Here is a 25,562-nt window from a genome sequence, read left to right as displayed (position 1 = left end):
CCCTATATTCATATTCTCAGTACTTGTGCATTTCACATTTGTATTCCCATTGGGAATTCAACTAATAACAACTGCACCTCACAAATTACATTACTTTACATTGGTAAAGTTACCGTAAAAGTTCAAGTATACCATTTTCATACCCAGGCACACACAACCATGAGCATGTACCTGTTTATGAGTTACAATTTTCTATTACAATACAATCCATACAATCCATAACATAGACCTTACAATTTGCAGCATTTGACATGGTAAACGCTTGCAGCTACATTCCACATCAAACGTACAGTATATTGTCACAAGCTTATAAAGAATACTGTACATTGTTTGAGTTATGTCGTGAAGAAAAACATTAACACAGCATACTGCATTGTGCGAGACTGTATAGTAATCAGGAATACAAGAATGCTTTATGTATTGATCGAGCATAACAATGTCAAAAGTCAGTATGTAAGTAGTAAGTTGGTTATTTAGTAGGCTTACACCACTTTAATTATGACGGATCATGTGGAGACGTTGGTGACAGTAGTTGTATCAGCATGATTTATAAATGTCAACACAAAAATGTGTATGTTAGGATTAAAACTAAAGCTGTTATATGGCAATAACAAACAAAAATAGCCTTCGCTAATGAGAATTGGCTTTATATTTGATGTAAATCTCTAGGGGTTTTTTTTGGGAGGACTATACATTTCTGTATTTAAAACATGATTTATTGTCACTCAGTGTAAAATATTTCCAAAATGTCACATCATCTGTAACCACTAAGGGTCCTACTTCAATCTAAACAAAAATTGGCCATGTAGAAGCTTAGAAAAACTTTATTTGTTATGGGTATGTGATTTTTGGGAAAAAATTTTGGCTGGGGCTTAAGAGGTTAAAAATGTAGTTAATTGATAACATGATAATGTGCAAGGCTTAATATTTATCACAAAAACAAATTGAAGGAGAAGGATCTTCTACATTATCCTACATAGAAAAGATGTTACAGACATCTATTTCACCAGTTTTATTGTTAAAGTTTCCAATATACATTCAGTTGTTTATATAAATCTCAATTGCAGTTAAATAAAGCATCAGCTACAGCAGTTATTAACAGAGTTTTGCGGTATCATCTGGCAGTTAGCATGCTATTGCTGCAGCATGCGGGGCTGGAGCTAACCCAGTTCTACACTGACCATGGTACTACCCAACTAGTAGTTAGCAGACACCAGTTTTGTGTGATTCTATGAAGTATAACCACAGTAATGGTTACACTGGCTTAACAATAGTAATGTAAACATAAAAAACCAAGTGGAACATCAACATATGGTAATTTGATCCATATAACTCGCTTACACACATTTCGTGCTATTCCAGAGATTTTCGGAGACCAGCCATTATGCTACTATTTGCAAAAGGGTTAAAAACAAACGGAAGACAAAATTAGATGCTTTTGTTTTGAAAATGGGATATTTGATTCTTAGCTTGAGGACGATTTTATATTCATGGGGCGGTTGAGTATAACTAGTGTGCCCACTGTGCATACTTAAAAATACAGTATACAGTATTTCTTGCGTACTCAATCCTTTCATACTATCTAATGTGAACGCATTACACACACATTTCGAACACGGCCACTACAGTATTGATATATACTGTTTCCCAAATAATTTCAATATAACATGAACAGTTGACCTATACCTTGTAATATTTTACAATGTATAACAGAAAGTCACTCACAGCAGATTTTAAAGCAGAGGACGACAACAAATGGCTCAAGAGCGGATTCAGAAAAATCTCTCTTTTTTCGAGACAAATCAATATATTTCTAAATGACTTTTGTGTGGACTGCGTTTGCTGGTCCCTGAACCTTTGTGTCTCCTGGGACATCTCCTCACCGACAACAAACAGCGCTCTGTGGGCTCGTCCATGAGCCATTTCACAGAAGAACAACTGACAGGTCCTTTTGCCAGTGTTGACACCTCATAGACGTCATCTCGCCATCAACAGGTCAAGCTTAAAGTGCACAAGCGTATACTGTAAGTCTTCTGGAAAAGTGAGGTTACACTAAAATAACATTTTCTTTTTTACAGAGTCACAACATATGCCAGCAGCTCATTAAAGGTCTGCACTCATGAGTAAATCAAACAAATCAAAAACTGCAGAATGACTAATCTGTTTCTTCAATAATCAGACACTCTCTCTCACACACACACACAAAAACATGGCATTACCACTACGCAGTGGAAATGGCTTCACGTGTTTACACAAATGTCATCGGAATAAAACATTCTGTGCGTAAAAGGAAATACAGTCTTAATTTTAGACCAGGCTTTGTGGAAAGCAATACATTACAGTATGTGCCTACTCCTTTGTGTATACAATGCAACAATCAACTTTTACTCTTTTCACAAAACAGTGTCACACTCATGAGCCCACTCTTTAATCCCTTGTGCGATTTTGACTGAATAACCCAATAAAAGTCTTTGACCAGTATGGCTAAATTTAAAGCTGCACAGGATGAGGGGCTGAATCAGTTTCCCCTTCCAGTATTGTTCCTCCCTAGGGAGAGCTGCTTAGGGATTGTTCACAGTGACAATGGGGCTGCAGTGGGCATTGTTGCATTGTTTGGTCCAGACTCCCTTATGTTTGTTGACCTAATGTCACCGCTGCCCCATCAAAGATCTGCGGAAATTGGGCTTAGTGCCTAGTGTATGGCTAGAGTCAATTAAGAGATCCTGAGTGTGTGTGTGTGTGTGTGTGTGTGTGTGTGTGTGATTGTCCTCTAACTCAGAGATTGTCCCCATTGTTGGAGCTTTGGATCACAGTCTATGTTCGAAATGGCACACTCCGTACTATACACTACAAACTCAATGAGTATATACTGTCTACTATGTACTATAGGTATGGTTAGTAGGATTAGGATGATGAGCGTTCCCACTGAATACTTCCAAGTTTCCCAAACCTGAAGCACACTGAAACTAAATATCTTTGTCGATTCTCCACCTTTGAAAGTTCTGAAAACATTTTAAGTGAGAAAGTGACCAAGTAGAATATCAACATGTGGTCATTTGATCCATAAAATTCACGCAAATACAATTCATGTCAATATTTTGGAGATTTTAGGAGAATACTACCTAACTAATAGTTAGCAGTCTGTTTTGTGTCATTCCATGAGGTATAACCTCAGTAATGCCTGGCTTAACAATAGTAATGTAAACATAAAAAAGACAAATGCTATAGCTAGCTGTATTCTACCCCTGAGCAGTAAGTTAATGACAGTTAGCATAAATTAGAGCTTTTGTATGTATTCTTGTTAATTCATATTTTTAATGCATATATTGTAACATTAAGGCCAACAAAGGTTTAGTACACTCCTAAATGTCAAACTAATATTGTACTATTCATATTAAGCCTGACGTCAAAATGAGTATGTAGTGCGTTCACATTAGATAGTATGAAAAGATTGAGCAAGCTAGAAATACCCGGATATATACTATGTCTGGATATTTTTTAAGTATGCACGGTGAGAATCCTAGTCCCATGATGCATTGTGAGTGGAATGTAAAATCGTCCTGGTAACGGCTTCAAGCTAAAAATCAAACATCCCCTTTTCAAAACAAAAGCATCTCTTCTTGTCTTTGATTCGTTTTTAACGCTTTTAACAATAGGGCTCTTGTTTTGAAGTTAACCAGAGTAGCACAATGGCGAGTCTCCGAAAATCTCCAAAATGTCGGAATGAAATGTGTTTTCGTGAGTTTTATGGATCAAATGACCACATGTTGATATTCTACTTGGTCACTTTCTCACTTAAAATGTTTTCAGAACTTTCAAAGGTGGAGAATCAACAAAGATATTTAGTTTCAGTGTGCTTCAGGTTTTTGTTTTTGTAGGTTCGGAATGCATCTTGGGAAACTTGGAAGTTTTCAGTGGGAACGCTCATCATCCTAATCCTACTAACCATACCTATAGTACATAGTAGACAGTATATACTCATTGAGTTTGTAGTGCATAGTATGGAGTGTGTCCTTTCAAACACAGCCAATATCATAAATATGGTGCATATTAATGTCTCTTTAAAGCACAGCTTCACACTGCCCTGTATAAATGGGTCATGTTTGTAGTGTAATGGTGTGGGAGGAGATACTGTTTCTTTGTGCGGTTGCAGATCATCAGTTTGAAACTGATCCAATGTTTAAAGAACACCAGCCTCTCTGATATATAATGTGGACCATGTCTATCCGTTTATGAGTGTATCATCTTACCATCGCAAACTGGCTTCTTGAATCACTATAATTAGTTCATTATACTGAAATAGTGGCTGCAGGGCAGGCAACAGATAATGTAGACTTTATCAATATTGAGGTAATAAGGGATGCAGTCATCCTCTCATGAACCAAAATCTTGCGTGGAGAATCATGAAGGCAAAAGGGAGTCAAATTTAGGGACAGTGAACAAAACACATTTTAAACTGTGCTTGATTTTACTTCCAGCCATTCCTTATAGTGCTGTGTTCTTTGTGTGTCTCTGTATGTGTTTGTGGTACCCTGCTGCAAAAGTGGCAAAAACATGGCAAGAAAAGAGTGTAAAGCAGTGACACGCAGTCAAGGTAGACAAGGTAGGCAGTGCCTACCCAAGGGTGAATTGATATTTTGATTATTTGTTTTAATTATAATATAATTATAAATTATTTATTTTTCAATTTCTGATAGCCTACAGTACCTATAAGGTTGAAAGTGTCAGCATTTTGTGCTTTTCATAGCCCAAATTACGAAACAGCGCTACTTCCTGGTACGGCAGAAACACTGCACAGTCTCACTCCGTTGTAAGGCAGGAGGTGGCCACACCCCCTCCCAAAAGCACTTTGCTGCTCTGCCTCTGTTTCCATAGAGTGTTTTTATGTGTTTGCGCATGTGCAGTCAGTTCCCCAAGATGACAACTATTTACGTAAAAAGGCAGCTCCCTACGCTGCCTTTGTACGTAACCGCGCCATGCTAAATGCTATACGTACGTTCACAGTGCAATAGTGAATTGATATAGCGTGACCGCTGCTGCTACGTTCTCTAGCTAGTGGGCGGCATAACACTACAGGAAGGATGACAGCACTGGAGACGATAAATAAACTTTCTTTTGAGGAAAAACGACAGATGGAGACCAACACCTGAGCTACCAGACCTTCAGCAAAGGTAAGGTCAGAAAATTGTTCATATTTTCCACAGTGAATGGAACAAAAGGAAGGATTGGCTTTGTGGATGCAACTCACTGAGGCTGTTCTGAGTTGTTGTTGTTGACATTTTCTCCGTGTTTCAGTGTTTCCAACACAAACAACGGATATGCTGCCGTGTCATGAGATATATCTTGTTGGGAGAGTATGGAGGCTATATTAAATAGTTGTTTATGTTTCTTTAATGGTGTTTTACGATGTTGATTTTGTTAGATGGCTACATGCTTGTTCATGTGGATCTTGTTGGGTTTTTTCTTTCTTATTATGAATTTTAAATTTTGATAAGCGCACTGAGATGACTTTGTTGCAAATTGTGCTATACAAATAAAGTTGAATTGAATTGAATTGAATTAACACTTGCCAACAGAAACATATGAAATTGTCATTGGTGGTCTCGATTTGCAACGCCCTGCCTACCCAACCGTAGTGCTCACGGCACGCCACTGGTGTAAAGTGACTAAAATGGGCCAAAAGCATTCGAGTGGCTAAAAAAGGGGCAAATAAAGAGGATCCAGGTGGTATTTAATGGCAAAGTTTAGCTTTAATGAGCAAAATGTGGCAAACAATAGTGAAAAAGGGCAAAATGTGCAACAAAAAGAGGCAAAATGTGGGGAAAAAAGGAAACAAGTGCTATTTCTTGTGCAAAAGTTAGCTTATTTGGATGAAAGTGGCCCAAAAATTCAAGTGTTAAAATGAATTTGCAAAAATGAACAAAAAAATAAGAAAAAAGAGGTATTTATTGGCAAAAGGTAGCTGACAAAAGTTAGAACTTTATGAAAAAGTGGCAAAATCGGGACAAAGGAAGTTGCAAAATGGCCAAAGGAAACATAATAATTAAAATGAAGACATAAAAAGCCACATGTTGAGCATCACTGACACAAAATGCCAGGGTTGAATTCTTATCCCAGTCCACTCCTGCAGACAGCTCCATTGTTTCTGCACCGTCTCCAGCCTGTCCACTCAGGATGTTATATTGAACATCTTAAAAAAAGAAGCCCGGGTGGTGTTTGGTTCCCACAGTTGTGTACAGCCCTGAGGAGAGTAGCTGTGCTATTGTTAGCACGGCTAACCTGTCCTCTGATTGTTCCCAGGAGAAACTAGAACACACACACACACACACACACACACACGCACGCCTACAGTAGACACTTGGCTCCCACGGTTCCATCCTCACAAACTTTCCCCAGCTTGAAATATTTGCTTCTCTAAACAATAAACATACACAAGCCCCCAGGAGGAGGGCTATCATTCCATTGCTAATCTGCTAACTAGCTGATAGCATGGTATTAGCAAGTATGGTGCCAATGTAACTCACTGGCAGGCTAATGCAGCTTAAAATTGAATTTACTGTTTTGAAACTGAATTAGTAACTTGAAATTGTATTTTTCCTGTTGAAAAAAACCCCATCTTAATACGATCCAAAAATTCAATATTCAAAATTCACATTTACTGCCCGCAATTAAATTTCACTACACGGAGACACACTTCTGGTCCGCAAGGATGAGCAATCAATCACTGATTCATGGAACTCCTGTTTACGTCTACAAACACTCCTTTATGGCCATTGAGGGTGTGACCATAGATATCATACAATAAAGACATTTATCATCTATATCTATATAGCTCTGAAAAAACTTATGCATGGAAGTTATGTTTAGACTTTGCTAATATTCCCAATTGCAATTTGCGCCGCGACCCTTCGGCCTTCACGGGCGGCGGGGTCAGATTTTTCTGTTATAAATACAACACCATTCAAACAAGGTAAGTGTCCGACACAATGTAAGTCACTTTTCCGCTTGTGTCGCGTTGAGTTTGTGCGTAATTTTCGCGTGGGCGTCACAGTAGAACAGCATGTTTTGGCATTGGAGCCATTTGAGTTCAACACACGTTTTCAAGTAAACTCGATGATAAAACTGGAAAATGTCAAAATGTCTGTAATTCATCGGATAAGTTATACGTGGTCCAACTTACTGCTTAACACGCTAGAATCAGTGCTACGTACAGAGCTACACAGCAGCGTGTATGTGAGCTAACGATGCTAATGATTGTGAACAGCTACAGTATAACTGCCTTTATTACACACAGGGTGAGGACGTTTTGTGTCCAGACACGTACTTATACATTTATAGTTTAAATAACGCTAGTTTGCATACATATTATTTACAGTTTAAAATCAGTCAGCTTGATCACATTCACTGCACAACATTATGTTACTGCTCTATGTAACCTTACTGTGTTACAATACTGTCACAGCTGCTTTATTATACTATCCTGCCTTTTTGAATACAACATAACCCACGGTGGTTCTTAGTGGTCAGGGAACAGAAGCAAGGAATAAAAAGCTGTAACTAACTATGAACAACCACCCTCTCATAACAGGCAAAGAGTCCTCGGGGCTCGTGTTTGTATCAAACGATCTCTGATCTCACCAACCCCATGGTGCGGGTCTATTAGCAAAGTCTAAACATAACTTCTATGCAAATTTACGAGTCTGAATTTTTTTTCAGGGCTATATAGATATAGATAATAAATGTCTTTATTGTATGATATCTATGGTCACACCCTCAACGGCCATGAAGGAGTTATTGTAGACGTAAACAGGAGTTCCATGAATCAGTGATTAATTGCTTTCCGTGTAGTGAAATTGAATTGCATGCAGTAAATCTGAATTTTTGGAATGTATGAAGATGGATTTTTTTCAACAGGAAAAATCAAATTTCAAGTTACTAATTCAGTTTCAAAACAGTAAATTTAAATTTCATGTTGTGACTTTCAAATTCACTACCAACTATTCAAATTTAGTTTCTAATGGCACAATGGCCCATACAGGAGGAGGCCACACCCTCTCCCAAAGGCACATTGCTGCTCTGCCTTTGGCCTCATAGCCTGTGTTTATATGTTTGAGCAGTCAGTTCCCCAATATAAAAACCATTTACGTAAAAAGGAAGATCGCTACGCTGCCTTTGGATGTAACCAATATACATACACAGTGCATTAGTGAATTGATGCAGCATGGACGCTTCTAGCTTGTGGGCGGGATAACACGGCAGCTTTTAAAAGATGGGAGACCAACACCTGAGCTCCCAGACCTGAAAATTGTTTGTACTTTCCACAGTGAATGATATAAGATATAATTTGGTGGGAGAGTATGAAGGCTGCTATTGAATAATTGTTTACGTTTTTTTTAATGGTGTTCTATGATGTTAATTTTGTTAGATATTATCCATTAGGATTTCTATATGTCAGCTATGGGGCGTCAATTGTAAAGTTGCGCATACTAAAATAAACAGCAACTTTTTGCAATTTGTAGCAACAAACGTGAATTTTTTATGTTACTGTTGACCAGATTTACAGCAATATTTGTGAAGTTTACTTTTCTCGTGAAAATATAATGTTAATGTTAAATCTAAATGTTAAATATTACATCTAAATGTTAAATTTAAATCTAAATGTTAAATCTAAATGTTAAACCTAAATGTTAAATATCTAAACCTAAATGTTAAATATCTAAATCTTAATGTTAAATCGAAATCAAAATGTTAAATCTTAATGTTAAATCTAAATCTAAATGTTAAATCTAAATATTACAATTAAATATAAATGTTACATCTAAATGCTAAATAATCTTTTATTGTGGTACTTCAGGTAATATTTGCATATTAGCCAAATATTTAGTTTAACCCGTGACATTTTTAAAAGTAACATTTAGCATTTAGATTTAACAATTATATTTAAACGTAACATTTAATATTTAGATTTAACGTTGACATTATATTTTACAAGAAAAGAAAATATCACACATTTCACAAATAATCTGGTCAAAAGTAACGTTCAAAATTCACGTTTTTTAAACGTGGTTTGTTGCTAAATGTTGGAAAAAGTTGCTGTTTATTTTAGCATGCGCCACTTTACACTGGGTCCCCCATAGTCAAGAGTTTTTACAGCTACTCTAAAGAGCGTTCTCGTTTAGTTGCTTTCACGTCATTAACACGTCTTTCTTTTATTCGCTGAGGGGGATTTGAGAGAACGTCAGAGGTTTCCTGACCACAGCTTGGAATGACAACAAAAACAAAGAATATTTGCAGTGAATGTGTGGAAATGGAAACTCCTCCCTCTCTCGCTGCCCATCCAATGAGGCCAAAGGTTATCTCATGCCTTTTTCTGCTTTTAATATCACCATGGGAAAGCTGTCGGATGGTGGAGGAAGTTCACTTTTACATTGAGTGGCTTCAAAACCAGACTTTTTTTTTTTTTTTTCATGAAAATGTTCATTCTATTGGATAACAATGTTTTCTTGATGACCAAATAGATTCATTGTCAAGTGTCCACTCATCATGTTTTAACCCGTCAATTTGACCCCATTCAATATTTAGCATTCAAAAAATAATAGTTGACTTTATTTATTTTTGCTTCATATTTCAATACTTTTCTAATTTGATGAGTACAATTGATTAAGCATACAATTTTCATGATATTTGTTCAATGTTCTGAACACATATTGAATGCATTGGTGTTTCTCTGGGGTCAATTTGACCCCAAGCTGTTTTAGGCGTGTGAAACCAGTCTGTCTGTGTGTGACCCATGTGTGAGCGTACATCAGGGGATGAGAACTTTAAAAAAAAAAATCAATATGGTTCGTTCTGTAAGTGCCTGACACAAAAACTTAGTCATCATTTTTCTGGAGGTAAATAATCCTGGGGTCAAATTGACCCCCAGGCTAAAACCTGTTAGTAATATTAGAGGATAATAGGAGGGTTGAAATGTCTTATCTGACTTTTGACATTTCATACTTATATTTAAGCTCTTAAGTCAAGTGTCAAACTTAAGGCCCGGGGAGCAAATCCAGCCCTTTAGAGCATCGAACTTGGCCCTCTTGAGAAAGTCAAAATGATAGAGAGAAAAAAAAAAACATGAAACATTTTGAAAATTACCAAATAATTCAGTTGTAGATATCTCAGCCACTCCAAATGAAAAAATTCAATTTAAATCCACAATATTTGCAGAGCTCAGTTTTCCAGTTCTTCCATCACGACAGTCATTTTTCATCTGAAATTGTTGAAAGAAATCTCAACTTATTCCAAAATCTGCCAACTTTTCCCCAATTTTCCACAAAATCAGGGACATATATGTGAAGTTCCTGCAGGGACGATATACAGTGGGGCAAAAAAGTATTTACAATATGATTTTCCGCTTTTTTTTTTTTTCTTCTCATTTGGTCTCTGATAGTTGAGGTATATCTATGATGAAAATTACAGGCCTCTCTCATGTTTTTATGTGGGAGAACTTGCACAATTGGTGGCTGACTAAATACTTTTTTGCCCCACTGTGCTAACATACTTTATCATTTACTGTATATGTGCCACATTAATGTTCAATTTGCTCTTATTCTAACCTAAAATCTGTGGCTCACTTAAGATCAAACTAAAATGTCTTAAATGTCACAGCCAACAACTGATTTTGTGAAAAAGGAAAACGACAGTATGTGTGAAGGTGATGATCCCATTGAAGAGCTAATTATTCCCAGACGTGAATGACTCATTAGTTCCCCTCTTTAAGGATTTCCTTCTTGAAACTGAAAGGCAGTTATAACTTCCTTTACTGCAGTTATTCCACATCGCTTCAGACTAAAGCTGGGCAATATGGACCAAAACTCCAATATCTCCTTAATTTTTCTCAAAATAGTGACATACAATATAAATCCTGATCATTTTAATTCAGTTTCTGTCTTTCTGGGTTAAATTTGCAAATGCCACACAGGCGCATTTATTAACAAACAGTTGCACAAAATGTGCCCTATGAGGGACAGCATGTGTGAGTGAGTTCTGTAGTGTGGATGTTTGGGGGAAATCCATGTAACTGCTTTAAATGCTGTTCTGAGTAGTGAAAACAAGTATTTTAAAACAAAATAAGCTATTATATATATATATGTGTATTGACATAGGCGATTATTGCAATTTTATATATTGCCAAAATAGAAAACTTGATATATCTTAAATATATCCCCCAGCCCTACTTCATACACCACCGCAAAAAAAAAAATCAAACGTCATCGAAAATATTAAAATAAATACTTTACTTTACCACAGAGAATACAGAGAATTGTGAAAACATCAATCAGGCACATATTCAGCATGGAATCTTTAATGTTCCTTAGAACTCCCAGTAGAACACACTGCATCACATCTTTCCACAATCAAAGTCGTGATACAATAAGTAGCTTAAACTTCCTGTCAGACCTCCCACGCTGCAGCGCTGGCTCATTATGTCACATGCAATCAAAGCTCATGAGATGTAAAGAATTTGCACAAAAAGCCGTCGTTCCTCTGCTTTAACGCTCACAAGACAGGATTAAAAGTAGAGTGCAGAAAGACACTTGATGCAGTGGAATTAAAAAAAAAAGGTCCTTTCAGTTTGAACGTGTTTAATATTTCTCCTAAAGTGGTTGATGGTCAGAGGAGGAATAGATGGTGTGTTTCAGCTCCAGGTTTAACCCTATATAAAGTCTGGTTTCTCAAAGCGAGGTTAGGTTAGCTCTTTTCAGGCCGGTTTCTGTTCAGAGCGGCCCGTGGAGTGAACTCCAGTTTCTCCTTCAGGCTGAGGACCTGCGTGCTGTCGGTGCCTGCTTGTTCCTGGAGCTTCCGCTCCTCTCTCAGTTCAACAATGCTCTTCTCTTCCTCCCTGGGCGTAGAAGGTCCTCTGATGAACCACTCCAGGTGGTAGCCCACTGCGCCCACCACGAACGCTACGGGGAAGGTGACGTAGGGAGCGTAGGTCCGCATCGCCGTCCACAGTACGGGCCACATGGCTGCACGCCAGTTAGCCCCCCCACAGTCCTGCAAGGTTAGGGAAGTCAAAAGCTGGTTGGAAAAAATGTAAATTACAATTTTTTGGCTAGAGTAATATTTGTTTTGATTTTTTAATCATCATCGAGGAGAGAGCTTGCTGATACAGTACAACTACTGTGTGCCTTGTTGCTGTGCCATGTCAACGTGTGGCAAAAATACATACATAAAATAAAATCATCATGGTGACTGAGTCATAATTATGAGTTAGTGAAGTCATAATTATGAGATAGAAAGTCATAATTATTAGAAAGCCATAATTATGAGATGGAAAGTAATAATTATGAGATAAAACGTCTTAATTATCAGTTCCTGAAGTCATGATTATGAGATAGAAAGTAATAAATACAAGATAGAAAATCATAATTATTAGAAAGTATTAATGAGATGAAAGTAAGTCATAATTACGAGTTAGAAAAAGTACAATTACGAGTTAGAAAGTCATAATCATGAAAGTCAAAATTATTAGAAAGCCATAATTATGACTGAGATAGAAATTCATAATTATGAGATAGAAATTCATAATTATGAGATAAAACATCTTAATTATCAGTTAGTAAAGTCATAAATATGAGTCATTGAAGTCATAATTATGAGATAGAAAGTCATAATTATTAAAAAGCCATAATTATGAGATGGAAAGTAATAATTATGAGTTAGTAAAGTCATGATTACAAGTTAGAAAAGTCATAATTATGAGAATGAAAGTCATAATTATGAAAGTCAAAATTATTAGAAAGCCATAATTATGACTGAGATAGAAAGTAATAATTATGAGTTAGAAAGTCATAATGAGATATAAAGTCATAATTATGAGAAAGAAATTCATAGCTTTGAAAAAATTACTTTTCATTTAAATTTTATGTCAAGAAACATACATAAATGTGACCGAGTAACATTTTGCAATAATGACTTATTTATGTACTTGTAATTATGACAATCTATCTAATAATTATGACTTTACGAACTCATAATTATGACTTTCCATCTATACGCTATAATTCTCACGTTTTTTATAAGCCGAATAAAAACTCAGGTCGATCGGATTCACTGTTCCTGAACGCATCACTAATATCGTCAGTCTGACGCTCATTTGGGCTTTTATAAACTAAAAGCGGGTCCATTTATGTTGGACTTCGTTAAATTACTTCAACAGCTAAAACGAGTGTGCACTCATACAAAGTCTTAATAGTCGTTGATCGGGGGAAGTTTATTGATGTAATACCGTGTTTAGAGAGTTTATGAGAACAATGACGCCTGAAAGTCATTTATTGTGCTTACATAAGAGCATCGGACAGTAACAGCGTCTATTTATCCAAACGGTGAACATTTAAAGGCAACAACTACACCAGCAACTTGTCAATAAGACGTTTTTTTTAATGTTTTTTATTTTTTTAAGTTTATATAATTATTATATGATAGTAATTGTGGTAATTTACTCACCTTTATCCGTTACCGGTGTGTTAGCACGTTAGCGCTACAGTGAGGTAACATCCGCTCAAAGGCTAAGAACTTCCGGGCTAAACGTCATCTGCTGCTTCACTGCTTGGTCTTTTACCGCCATCTATTGGTTAAAAGCATGAACTGCAATAAAAGCACCAGAACAATGTGATGCTATTTTCAAATAACAAAACATTGAAGTCCATTTTTGTAATTTAGCTATAAAATTAATCAGCTACCACAAAATCTGACAAACTGATGCAAATCCATGGTTATTATTAAGTGTTTTTATTATTATTAAAACAAAACCGAAATGTATAATATCAATATTTTATTTGTTTTATTTGTATTCATTTAAATTTGTATTGGAAAGGAAAGTAACTATTTGCTTGACTGTAAAAAAAAAAAAAAAAGTTGCTATATGTCAAAGAATTACAATGGATGTTGACAAAGTCTTCGCTTCTGGATATAATGTACACTTCATATACACGTTCTTGCCTTTGACCACATTTAATTTAAAGTAGTGTTTGTATCGCCACCACGTCGTGCTGGCACATGTGTAAAAACACTGGCTCTGATTGGCTACCATGAAACATGACGCCGCTTTAGCCAATCATAATCGCTCACCTCGTTTTTAACCCACCTCCTCACTACAGCTGCGTATGAAGCCAGGGGCGCTCTCGGATAACACTTTATTCAATCAATGCATGTGACACACCACATTTAACGTTCAGTAACGTTAACAGTGTTGTAACGGCGTAAAAAGTAATTAGTTAGATTACCCAGTTACCGAAAAAATTAAATGCTATTATAAACACCGTTAATCCAAATACTGGTGACTAGTGACAAATGTAGGGACTTTATCTTGTGTTATTGGAGAGTTTTCTGAAAGCATGTATCACTCGCTGCTATTTATCCCATCTGTTGTCACTATCTCTCTCTGACTCGGGGCAGACTGCGCACGGACTGAAAGCGGATAGCTCGCAGTCTACCGCATAGTCAGAGGGACCTCCGTGGAGTCCGTTCCTCCTGAACACATTTGTGCCTTTATTGTGTTGCTTCTCCACCTCCATCTTCCTTTTCCTCTTGCTTTCCTGTGTAACCGCAGTGCTAAAAGCCACGATGGAGACTTCAGCTGGAACATCTGCCAGTACACTTTTCCTCCTCTCAGATTGTGAACGTGGACCGACTTTTGAAGAGCAGCTCAAGCAGCCAATTGTAATGCTTAAAACAGCTCATGGATGGCTCTGTTGGTAGAAAGATCTCTGATTGGCTGAAGTCCAGCGTCACACTCCTGTATTTCTAAAACTCATTTACAGGGCCAGGAGGAGGAGCAGAGATTCACTCTCCACTCAGAACTCTTTGGATTACAATATGCTCAAAGACGGTTATTAATTTTTTGACCAAATGACGCCAAAAAAAAAAAAAAAACATACATACTGCAACTTTAAATCAGCAATATTTAAATCAAGTTACTCACTATATCCATCATCTGTATTTATCTGAGTGAGTAAATCAGATTTTAGACGGAGCTCATTAGTGTCTACTAGTGCTGTTAAGAACAGGCCTGAGGGCCCCTCACATGGTCCATATGGGCTACATGGTGCCCACAGGCCCCGTGTTGGTGACCACTGTTTTTTTTTTTAAACACTGTTGGATACATTGGTATTTTTAATAACCCAATCAAAAGAAACACCAAAGCTCAATAAACAAACCCACACTGACTATAGACAATAGCATTTATTTGCTTCTGGCATCATTTGGCATGTTTCATGAACTCAGTTGGAAATGTGATCAAAACGTGTCACTGGTCCTTCATACTGGCCACACATACCTCAGCTTTCATACAGTTGGAGTGAAAAAGTAAATCATGCTTAAGCACAGTTGCTTTTACACTGTGTTGGTCATGTGACACTTTCTATTAATGAACAGAATAATGCTGGTAATAGCTCACATTTCCTGCTCTTTTTTAAACTGCATGTAATCATGTAAAAAGTACTATTAAGAAGCATGTATAATATTAGGAAATACTTTCCATCATAATAATTTAATACAGCTTCAAAGCAGCAGAATAATATGATTTAACATATACTTCTATGGCCTTCAGGCTGTTCTCCTGCACTTAGTGACTGTAAATAGAACTTTAGCTGAAAGGAATATATGAACATATTTTTGCCTTTATGAATCACAGCTGATGCAATCATTTTTTTACTGCCACGGTCACAAAGGCATCTGTGGTAAAGCAGCGAGTGACTGAACAGCGTCTCCACTGATCACTGGATTGTAGCAAAGCTTTAAACATTCCTTTAAAAAAAAAAGTACATGGCCTTAATTTAGGTGTAAATGTAATGTAAATGCTTTCAATAAATTCAACCAAAAATCAATCTGTGGAATATTGTGTATAAAATGCTGGTATGTTGCATAATATGTGGATGTGTTCAGGGCACTTTTTAGGACATCATCAAACACTGAGCGTTCACATGAGCCTGGTGACGGCCCCGGACAGGAAGTCCTCGTAGCTGAGGCGGATGTGGCCCGTCATGGCTGTGTCCCTCTCCCTGAACACCTGAGTCATGCTCTGCAGCTGGGTGCACACCTGGATGAAGCGGTCCAGCTGGATACCAGGGCGCCCTCTGAAGCTGTGGCGCTGCACCAGGGTCTGAGAGAACTGGGGGCTGAGGTTGTAGCCCATCTGAGCTAAAGCTGGACAACACGGAGCGCAGAAAAGAAAAAGGTGGTTATACAACAGTTAGTTCAAAACAAGTGATTTGATTGGACGACAGACATTCCAAAAGTGCTGACGTAGAGCAGCAACATCGTATCATATCACTCCGCTGTACAGCTGATCTAAATACCATTTACCGTTACATACACTGCAGTGCACTATGTTCACACTCATGTATATACCTAAAAAGGAAGAGACCACATCTTTCACAATCGCAACTTAATTTATTTTCCACAAAGGCATCTATATAAAATGAAATGTAAAATTATTTTTAAAAATAAAATAACACCAATGAATTAAATTCAAAATGAAAAAATTCTTAGGCTCTAAGTATAAATACATTTATGAACTCTAAAACTAAGAAAATAACTGGGATCTAATGCTATTTTGGCACCGTGTATTATGTTTTAATGTGATTGGTCGGCTATGATGTGATGAATTTGATTATTTATTGTAGTTTCACAATGTACCGTATATTTTCTATACTCTAAGGCGCACTTAAAATCCTTTAATTAAATTAAATTTATTTTCTTCCATGCTCCCTTTGTACAGTTTGTGTTTAAATTCTATTTTATATATGTGTAATTGCCTCTCATATTTTATTTTATTTAAGGACTTGTTTTTTCTTTCTCACCAATACACCAAGACAAATTCCTCATATATGTAAATGACTTGGCAATAAAAAAAGTGATTCTAATTGTGATTGTGCTGAAATATCAGCACTGGTGTGATTCAGACATTGTTTTGCGTCTTAAACATCAGACTTAGACACAGCCGTACCTTGATACAGCTCTGGGCCACAGATGGATCCAGATCTGTCTCTGTCGTACTGCTGGAACAAGGCTCTCCATCGCTGCATGTAGTCCCACAGAGCTGAGAAACCAAACAGGTCTATTCGACCTGAACGGGTCTTGTCAAACATGTCTGTGGAGGAGAGAACCAGGACAGCATGCTCACACTTCTTCCTACAGTCACTTCTCAAGCACAAATAAAAAAAAAAAAAAAAAAACACATTCTAAGAAATAGAAATGACCCATTAGATCTGTTTATGGCAAGCTTTAGCTTAACCTGATGTCATATAGGCTGTGTTTGAAATCACACACCTGCGTACTACACACTAACTACACACTCAATGAGTACAGACTGTCTACAGCTATTCTCAACTGGTGGGTCGGGACCTTAAAGTGGGTCGCAGACATCTGGTCAAAAATAAATAAAAATAAATACTTATATGTATACTCATGTCGGACTTATCTTTATTTCTAAATAAACTTTTATTTTGACAGGCATGCTGTGAAATGCATGTTGGACAGGAAAACACCTAGATTTCAGTTAAAAAAAGATTATATATGTGTGTTATTAACTGCTATTTTTGAAAAATTAAATTTGGTAGGTTAAATTCTAAAAAAAAAAAAGTTGGTCGGGATTTAATGACCGTGGAAAAATGTGGGTCCCAGGGTGAGAACAGTTGAGAACCTCTGTTCTACTATATAATATTAGGATGATGAACATTCCCACTGAAGTTTCCCAAGATGCATTTCGAACCTACAAAGACAAAATAAATATCTAAATATAAAAGTTCTAAAAAACATTTTAAGTGAGAAAGTGACCATGTCAACATGTGCTCATTTGATCCATAAAACTAGTGAAAACACATTTCCTGCCTGAGATTTCTGTACACCCGTCATTGTTCTACTGACAAAACTTCCTGTTAACTTCAAAACAAAAGCCCTATGTGTTAAAAAAAAAAAAAAAAAAAAAACTGATGAAAGGCAAGAAGAGATTATTTTGTTTTGAAAAGGAGATGTTTGACTTTTAGCTTGAAGATGGTCCCAGGACAATTTCATATTCTGCTTGCAATGCATCATGGGGCGGTTCAGTATGACTAGTGTGCCCACCGTGCATACAAGACCACACTATACAAGACCAATAATGCACTGAGACCAAGACCATAACAATATTCATTTTAAAACCATGAAACGGTTCAACAGTTAAAAAACATTCTATCTTTAGCTTCTTTTAAATACATTTGACGTCTGCAACTCTATCAAAGCAAAACACGTAAAACTCTTAACTACACAAAAAAAAAAAAAAAAATAGCTAAAACTGAATTCTTGGAAAAAAATAAACTCACATGTTTTAACTCTTGATAAAGTCACAATTATTCTAAATATCTGAAAACAAGATTTTTAGGTCACGTGAATGTGACTCAGTCACATTAGGAAGTTTTCAATCATTATACAGTGTGGATAAATAAACGCACAAATAAAGCATGATATTGTTTATTCGCGTTCTTCTCCTGTTATCACATTTAAGAAAAAAGTTTAAAAACAGACGGAAAATCCAGAGTAAAAATGTTTCTGAGTCGTAGACAAAACCAAGACCTTTAAAATGTGGTCATGTGTCTTCAACACTAGGGGTGTGAAATTTTTTTTTTTTTTACGATTTTGAATCAATTTTTTTTACTAAAAAAAAAAAAACGATTTTAAATATATATATATTTTCTTTTTCTGATATTTAATCAATATTTTTGTGTATTTCAGTGGTTACAATATTTTCAATGTGTTGCAATGGTTACTTGATTTTATGATGGCAATGTGCAATGCCGGCATTATTTATGTATGCTAGGGTTTAAAAACAAAAATAAAAAAAAAAAAAATAAATTTAAATAGATTTTTTGTCAGTGAAAATGTGCAAAAACGCTAATAATAAATAATAAATAGGATGTTTTGAAGCAAATAGTTTTGACTCAATTTGTCCTCTGAATGATCCATATCTTCTGATGAACATATACATCTCTACATTTCATTTTGATATTAACTGGGTAGAATATTGTGATATATCGCAATAATATCATACATATACGTATCGTATTGCAACATCCTTGCCAATACTCACTATGATATAATATACATCTGGGTATTTCTTGCGTACTCAATCTTTCCATCCTATCTAATGTGAACTCACTACATACTCAATTTGACGTCAGACTTAGTATGAGTAGTACGTTAGTATGACATTTAGAGCACAGCCAGTCTGTGTGTGTTCTGGTACCTGCACTGTTACTGTATGGGAGCAACTAAGAAACAAACGCACCCTGAGTGTAGAACTTTTCCCAAACACAACCCTTCCTCATGTTATTTAGGTCAGTGTGGCTGCAGTGTGGGGACTCACTGATCATCATGAGGCAGGTTTCGTCATTGAACGTTGACCAGTTGGAGTTGACGAGTGCTTGCTTCAGCTCAGTGTGGTTGATGAAGCCGCTGCGGTCGGCATCGACACTGTGGAACCACTGGTACGCCTCTGGGTTTACACCGGGAGGGACGTTACCTACAGGGAAGAAGAGGGGGAGGGAATATAACGTCTGTCAGACGCTCCATCACTGAGTCCGTTTGCTTCGTGTTTCCACCGCTCATCTCTGCCGACTTTGCTTTAGTCGACCTGAGCTGTCTGATATGATTTTTCCCCTTTATGTTTTCTGTCTTTTATGCCGTCTTGCAGTTATGGTTTTGTTCTAATGACGCTCCCGGGCTGAGGGGGTGGGGTGTACTCATAAAACAAGAGAGAAAAAAAGTGACTTTATGGTTTATTTAATTAAAAGAGGAAAAGACGCTCACTGTTGAACCGCTGAGCCTGTATTCAATTCTACGTCTTTTCAGTTTCATTTACGTTTTCAATTATCCATGTTCAATTACGATTACAGTGACCAGCATTTTTTCCAATTACAATTAAATTATTTTTTTTACCCCTTATGTTCTCAATTACTACATTTCAAATACAATTAATCACAATTACCTAGCCTGGAATAAATAACCTATTAAAAGTTAACCTTCCTCTTGTGTTAGATTTCTGTTATATAACAGCTGTAAAATACACTAAAAACTAATATCATCATTTCCTATCTACTGATTACCTTGTTAGGCTTCATAATCAATGAAAATATAGGTTTTAATGTTTTTGGTGTGGGCGACTGAGCTTTTTTTGTGTCCGTATACCCCTAGATTTATTTATTTCTTAATGATAAAATGTGGAAAAGCTTGATATGAAACATATTTTAATAATTGTTAACTACATATGTGTAGAACTGTACATAGAACTGTAACAAAGTTCCCCAGTTTCGCGTTACATTATAATTAAATTTTTTTATAGAGTTTTAATGGCAATTACAATTACAAAGTAAATTATCTAAACTCAATTACAATTTAATTATTATTACAACAGCAACACATTTTTAAAATTATAATTATACCATAATTATAATTATCAATTACAATTGATCCCAACCCTGGTCTGCACCTTTGATATTTACAAAACAACCACCTGACATGAAATAATAAATGACACTAAATGTGTAAGTATTCCTAAATGGTTAAAGTTTTACATTTAATTACATGTTGTGTAAGTTATTCTCGTTTTTCCTCGACTACAATTAATTTCCCTGGAATAAAAAAAAACCTTTTTTTTTGCCCCAAAGATGATGAACCTATTTGAAAACCTGCTGAACGTGTTCCTAACATCAAAGGCAGTGGCTGGTGGTGTATGAAAATGTGGCGTGAAAGGGGGAGGAGTTAAACAAATGCACAGTGACACACACACACACACATTTCCACTCCAGCTGGGTGATCGTGCTGAGGGCCACGTGATGGTCTGAGATAGGAAGTCTAAATCTATCCATCAACTCACAAGAGATCTACAGAAGAAAGGGAGGGGATAAAAAAAGGGGCGGGAAGTGATGAAGAGGTTAAAGTTGATGTTAACTAGGGATGGGTAGCTTCACATTTGAACCATACTCTGTACCCGTGAATCGATATCAATACTCAACATTACCTATTTTTGGTACTTTTGTGTGGTAAACTTAAGCAAACATCCAACTGTTTGTATTGTAGCAACATTTGTTCACAAATTTATTCAACATGAAAACCCTTAACTACAACTGTGCAGTGTTTTTTCTTAATAAAAAGAAGCTCCACATGACAGGGTTCTATAGTACCAGTATTTCACATGTATAGGTGAAAATGTACTTATTTTTTAGCTTGTACGAAGCAAAGGAATTCTGCATTTATCACTCGTCAACCATCCAGTGAAGTCTTAACTTCCAGACGATGCAAAAACCAGATGGCATGTGACATTTGAAAAGAAAACACTCCGGAGCGTTCTGTCAGGACGACAACAAAACACTGTCAGTAATGTTTCTGATCCCACCTTGGAATGTATGATTATTGAGAATTGATAAAGAACGGGGTTTTTTTTCTACCAATGTGACGTTAAACTGTTGATTTGTTGTATAAATGCATCGCTCAGACTGACGTTAGCATTGTTAGCTTCCCGCAGTACTACGGACATGTTTTTAATATACTGGAACCGCCAGGGTTCTTGCCAGTGCTGTTCAGCGTAGGGGACCCCAATGTTGTAATTTTGCTCCCCTACGGAGTGATGGCGCCCCCTACGTTCAGTTTTCAGTAACGTAAACATTTTCTGTTGTTTTTTCCTTTTTCAATCGGCACCGTTGTAATAATTGTTGCACACTTGGACACAAAAGGGACTTCGAGGTGTCTGCATAACCGAGAAACACATACATCAGCCGCACCGTCTATTTAATACAGGCGATCTGCTCGGATGCTCCCGTCTTTACCCGAGGACACCTGCAGCGACTTAGCTGCCCCCGACATTGCCTGTATGCACCGTCCAATATAAACGCAGCTTTAACCGGAAGCTGCTCGTCATGTATTTAACTCACAACGGATCATTCTACATGAGCGTGCACATATGTTAAAACCACCTGGTTGAAACGTGCTCAGGCTTAAAGAGACATCGACTTCACTCTGGTCAGACGGGTTCGGGTTGTGTTCTCTCGGGCTGGGTCTTCTTTTTTAATGCCTGATTAAAGCTCTTCTGTGTGCATCCTTCATGTATGTGTGTGTGTATGTTAGCTCCAGTATTACCACAGGTCCCACATAAAACCTCATTTAAATCTGAAAAGCGGGTCTTGGAATCACACTTTTGAATATAATGTTATTTCTTGTCTCTACAGTGTGTGTGAGTATTAATAAGTGGAGGACCAATACCAAGCATGAGTAACTCTATAACTACATTCATCATCATCACCGTCACCAATTCAACAAATACATTTTAGCTTTAAAATAAATCTGGGACAAAAATTTAAAAAAAAACTTCAGTTTTACTTCACTAAATTTGGCCCTCAGAGAGTTATAAATTTCAACATTTTCTGCACCGATGCTGTGAAAAACTCCTGTAGAGAACTCTGACTGGTATATATTAACACAATGTCACGTTTACGATATACATTCCATGATCTAGAGCCCCGTTAAACATCTATGAGTAAATGTTTTATTTTCACATATTATTACAGCCCTCTTAGGGGCTCAACTTAAAAAATAATTTAATTAGTAATATATTCAGTGATAGACCGATACATCAGTCGTTTTTTGCATTTTTTTTTAAGTGCATTGGCATTGGCCAATGCGGGCTGCTGCGTTCGCCGGTTCGCATTATTTACAGAGAACAGAAATATTTTTTTACGTGTTCTTGTTCTACATCACCTTTGTTAATTTCAATAGATGTTATAAAACTTGAGACTTGTACCGTTTGTCATCATTGTGTAATTTTTATGATGTAAACTGAGGGAGTAAAAATAGAATCAATGCAAATATCGGCTCAAAAATGTCATCAGTCATTATCAGTCATCGGCTAAGGCTGATGGGAAAGAAAATCAGTATCGGTCCTTAAAAAAAAAAAAAAAAATCCATATTGGTCTATCCCTAATTATATTATTAGTATTGACATTACTAATTAAATGTAATAATATTATATTAATTTAACTATTTTGGAAGTTGAGCCTCTGTGATGGCTGTAGGATATTAAAATAAATAAATATATGCATGGTGGGAAGTGACTTTTGCTGAAACTGATTTGCTCCTGTGAATATTCATGTATTTTCTCTTTTTCCTCTTTACAGTAACAAACAAAGCAGTGTTGAATATTTCTTTAAAGAAAAAAAAAAAAAACAGAGACCTTGCAACACCCCAGGAGGTTGTTTTTAACATACTTTTCTTGTGCAATGACCTGAAAAGCAATGTTTGTGTTTGAATAAATAAATGTTCAATAAATGTTGAAATGTTAAAAAGAGATGATTTGAGATTATTATGCCATGAATATTAGCATTGATCACGTGATGTTAAATAATCGTTATGAGAAAAACTAATCGTTCACATATACGCTCTCTTTAATGCCTAATGCTCCTGTTTGTACCAATCGCTATAGTTACCTGCATGACCGTAGTGTCCAGCAGCTCCTCCATGAGGGTGGCCTCCATAACCCCCATACGGTGCATGTCCGTACGGCCCCCCCTGACCTGGGGCTCCATAACCAGCGTAAGGAGCGCCTGCTGGGGCTGTAGCACCTCCATAAGAAGCTGAATGGGCTGCGTTGTAGGGACTTCCTCCGTATGGAGCGCCTGGTTGGGCGTTTCTTCCTCCTGGATATCCCTGCAACACACACACACACACACTAGTAATACACAGTTTGTGTTGTGTCCAAGTTCTACCATAGCTTTAATACGTCATGCTGGTCAATGCAAGAGCCAATCAGAGAGAGGCAGGTGACGTCTAATAGTATTGTTGTTAATTATTATTATTTATTAAATAAATAAATAAATGAAATAAACATAAATAAATAATAGTATTGTTGTTGTTATTTAGACAAAGGATGAAGAGACTCCTCCTGAGCATCCATGGCCGTATTTTAACCCATGTTCATGTCTGGTTAGCTGAACAAAAGACGCACTAAACATAGGAATTAATTAGTTGATTAATGTTTGTTAAATGTACATCGCGGGGCTCAAATGTTACTACAAGTAACACATTTATTTTTAAAACATATTAATATGGGTGTTGGTTTAGATTTTATATTTTTTTTGTCAAATAAAATATGTTGTAATGTTGACCTTGTTGAGCAGCTTTTCGTTCAATCTGTGAATAACTGTCATTTATTTTTTTATTTAATGTGATTTTATTAAACGTAAACCTAAATGTTAGGGTGGTTCATGAAACATAACGCAGTGGTATTCAGTTGTACTACAGCACTATTTAAAAATGTTTTAAAAATAAAATAAAAATCTGTGCTTTGCTTTTTGCAATTATAATGAGGAAAATAACTTTCAATTTTTAAGTATATTATTCTATGTAATTATTATTATTATTATTATTATTATTATTATTTATGTGTATCGTTCATTTCCTCCACATATTTGTCTATTATTAACTTGTTATTGTCTCCTCCCATCACCCCCTAATAGCACAATACCATTATTATAATATCACATACACACACTTGCTGTATTATAATGTATAATATTTGTAAATACTGTCTATGGTAACCTAGCTGTCAGCATTTTTTTTCTGTAATTGTCTTTGTATGTGGCAAACAAAAGAAGAAAGGATATTAGGAGCAAATATTAAGCTACTTTTACTTGTATTAGAGACAATACGGTAGTTTTTGTCCAACTCTGTTTTTTTTTTTATTTTATTTTTTAAACATTGTTGAAACAATGGTTGATGACATAAAAGTCCATTCAAATCACTAGTGATTTAAATAACACTCATTATCACCGGATCACACTTAGGCCAAATAACCGGACACACACTAATACATGTAGTTTTACAATGTATTGAGATTAGCTTCCATGGAAACCCAGTGTTTAGAATATTTAGTTATTGACTGTTAACGCTGTATTGTGACATCATATAGGACATTATCACACTTTCATTAAGACATTTCCGGAACCAGAGTGCTAACATTTAAACACTACACTTTAAGATAATAGTAAACAGAGTGAACTGTTGATTTCAGTGATTTAAATAATGACATTTTCCTTAAAATGGGTCGAGTAACAGATTAGAGCTCTCACACCAGCTTTACTAATCACAGGCAACAAATGAATGGCTAACGCTAAGGGGTTTTCTCAGTTATTTGTGACGGTAAATGAAGTCTAGTACATAGCAAACACATCCAATTAATAGAAAAAAACATGACACGACTGGTAAGAACGGTATAAAACTCAATAAACGTTACCTGTCCGTAGTGGAAACTCATGTTTAAAACACTTCCTCCAATACTTGTCATCCGAAAGGGCGGTCCGTTAGGGCTGGAGTCAGAGCACCCCATTGGTCGGTTTATCCGTCAATCAAACATTGAACCCTTAATCCGCGCTTCCCATTGGATGACGGAGAATAAATGTGGATGACGCTAAATTACGTAATAGAATCCACACCCGGTATCGTTTAGTGGAGAAAGTTCGTCAGAGATTCACTGTAAACAGCCACAGGCC

General features: G+C 36.4%; 2 protein-coding genes across 2 annotated transcripts; both read right to left on the bottom strand.

The window, feature by feature from the left end:
• Positions 1–11,332: 11,332 nt before the first annotated feature.
• On the bottom strand, positions 11,333–13,600 carry smim12 (small integral membrane protein 12). The gene is made up of 2 exons (XM_028461494.1): positions 13,495–13,600; positions 11,333–12,042 (listed from the first exon to the last, which is right to left on the bottom strand). Exon 2 carries the CDS (start codon positions 12,010–12,012, stop codon positions 11,737–11,739), a length of 276 nt encoding a protein of 91 aa, XP_028317295.1. The 5' UTR covers positions 12,013–12,042; positions 13,495–13,600; the 3' UTR covers positions 11,333–11,736.
• Positions 13,601–15,216: 1,616 nt separating this feature from the next.
• Positions 15,217–25,388, bottom strand: pef1 (penta-EF-hand domain containing 1). The gene is made up of 5 exons (XM_028461360.1): positions 25,307–25,388; positions 23,502–23,721; positions 19,391–19,546; positions 16,997–17,140; positions 15,217–16,194 (listed from the first exon to the last, which is right to left on the bottom strand). The coding sequence occupies exons 1-5, from the start codon at positions 25,355–25,357 to the stop codon at positions 15,968–15,970; spliced, it is 798 nt and encodes a 265-aa protein (XP_028317161.1). The 5' UTR covers positions 25,358–25,388; the 3' UTR covers positions 15,217–15,967.
• Between the last annotated feature and the right edge of the window lie 174 nt (positions 25,389–25,562).

Source organism: Gouania willdenowi, chromosome 11, assembly GCF_900634775.1.
Source record: "Gouania willdenowi chromosome 11, fGouWil2.1, whole genome shotgun sequence".
Lineage (NCBI taxonomy): Eukaryota > Metazoa > Chordata > Actinopteri > Blenniiformes > Gobiesocidae > Gouania > Gouania willdenowi.
Note: the sequence above shows the minus strand (reverse complement) of the source record. Positions and strands in the feature narration are given on the sequence as shown.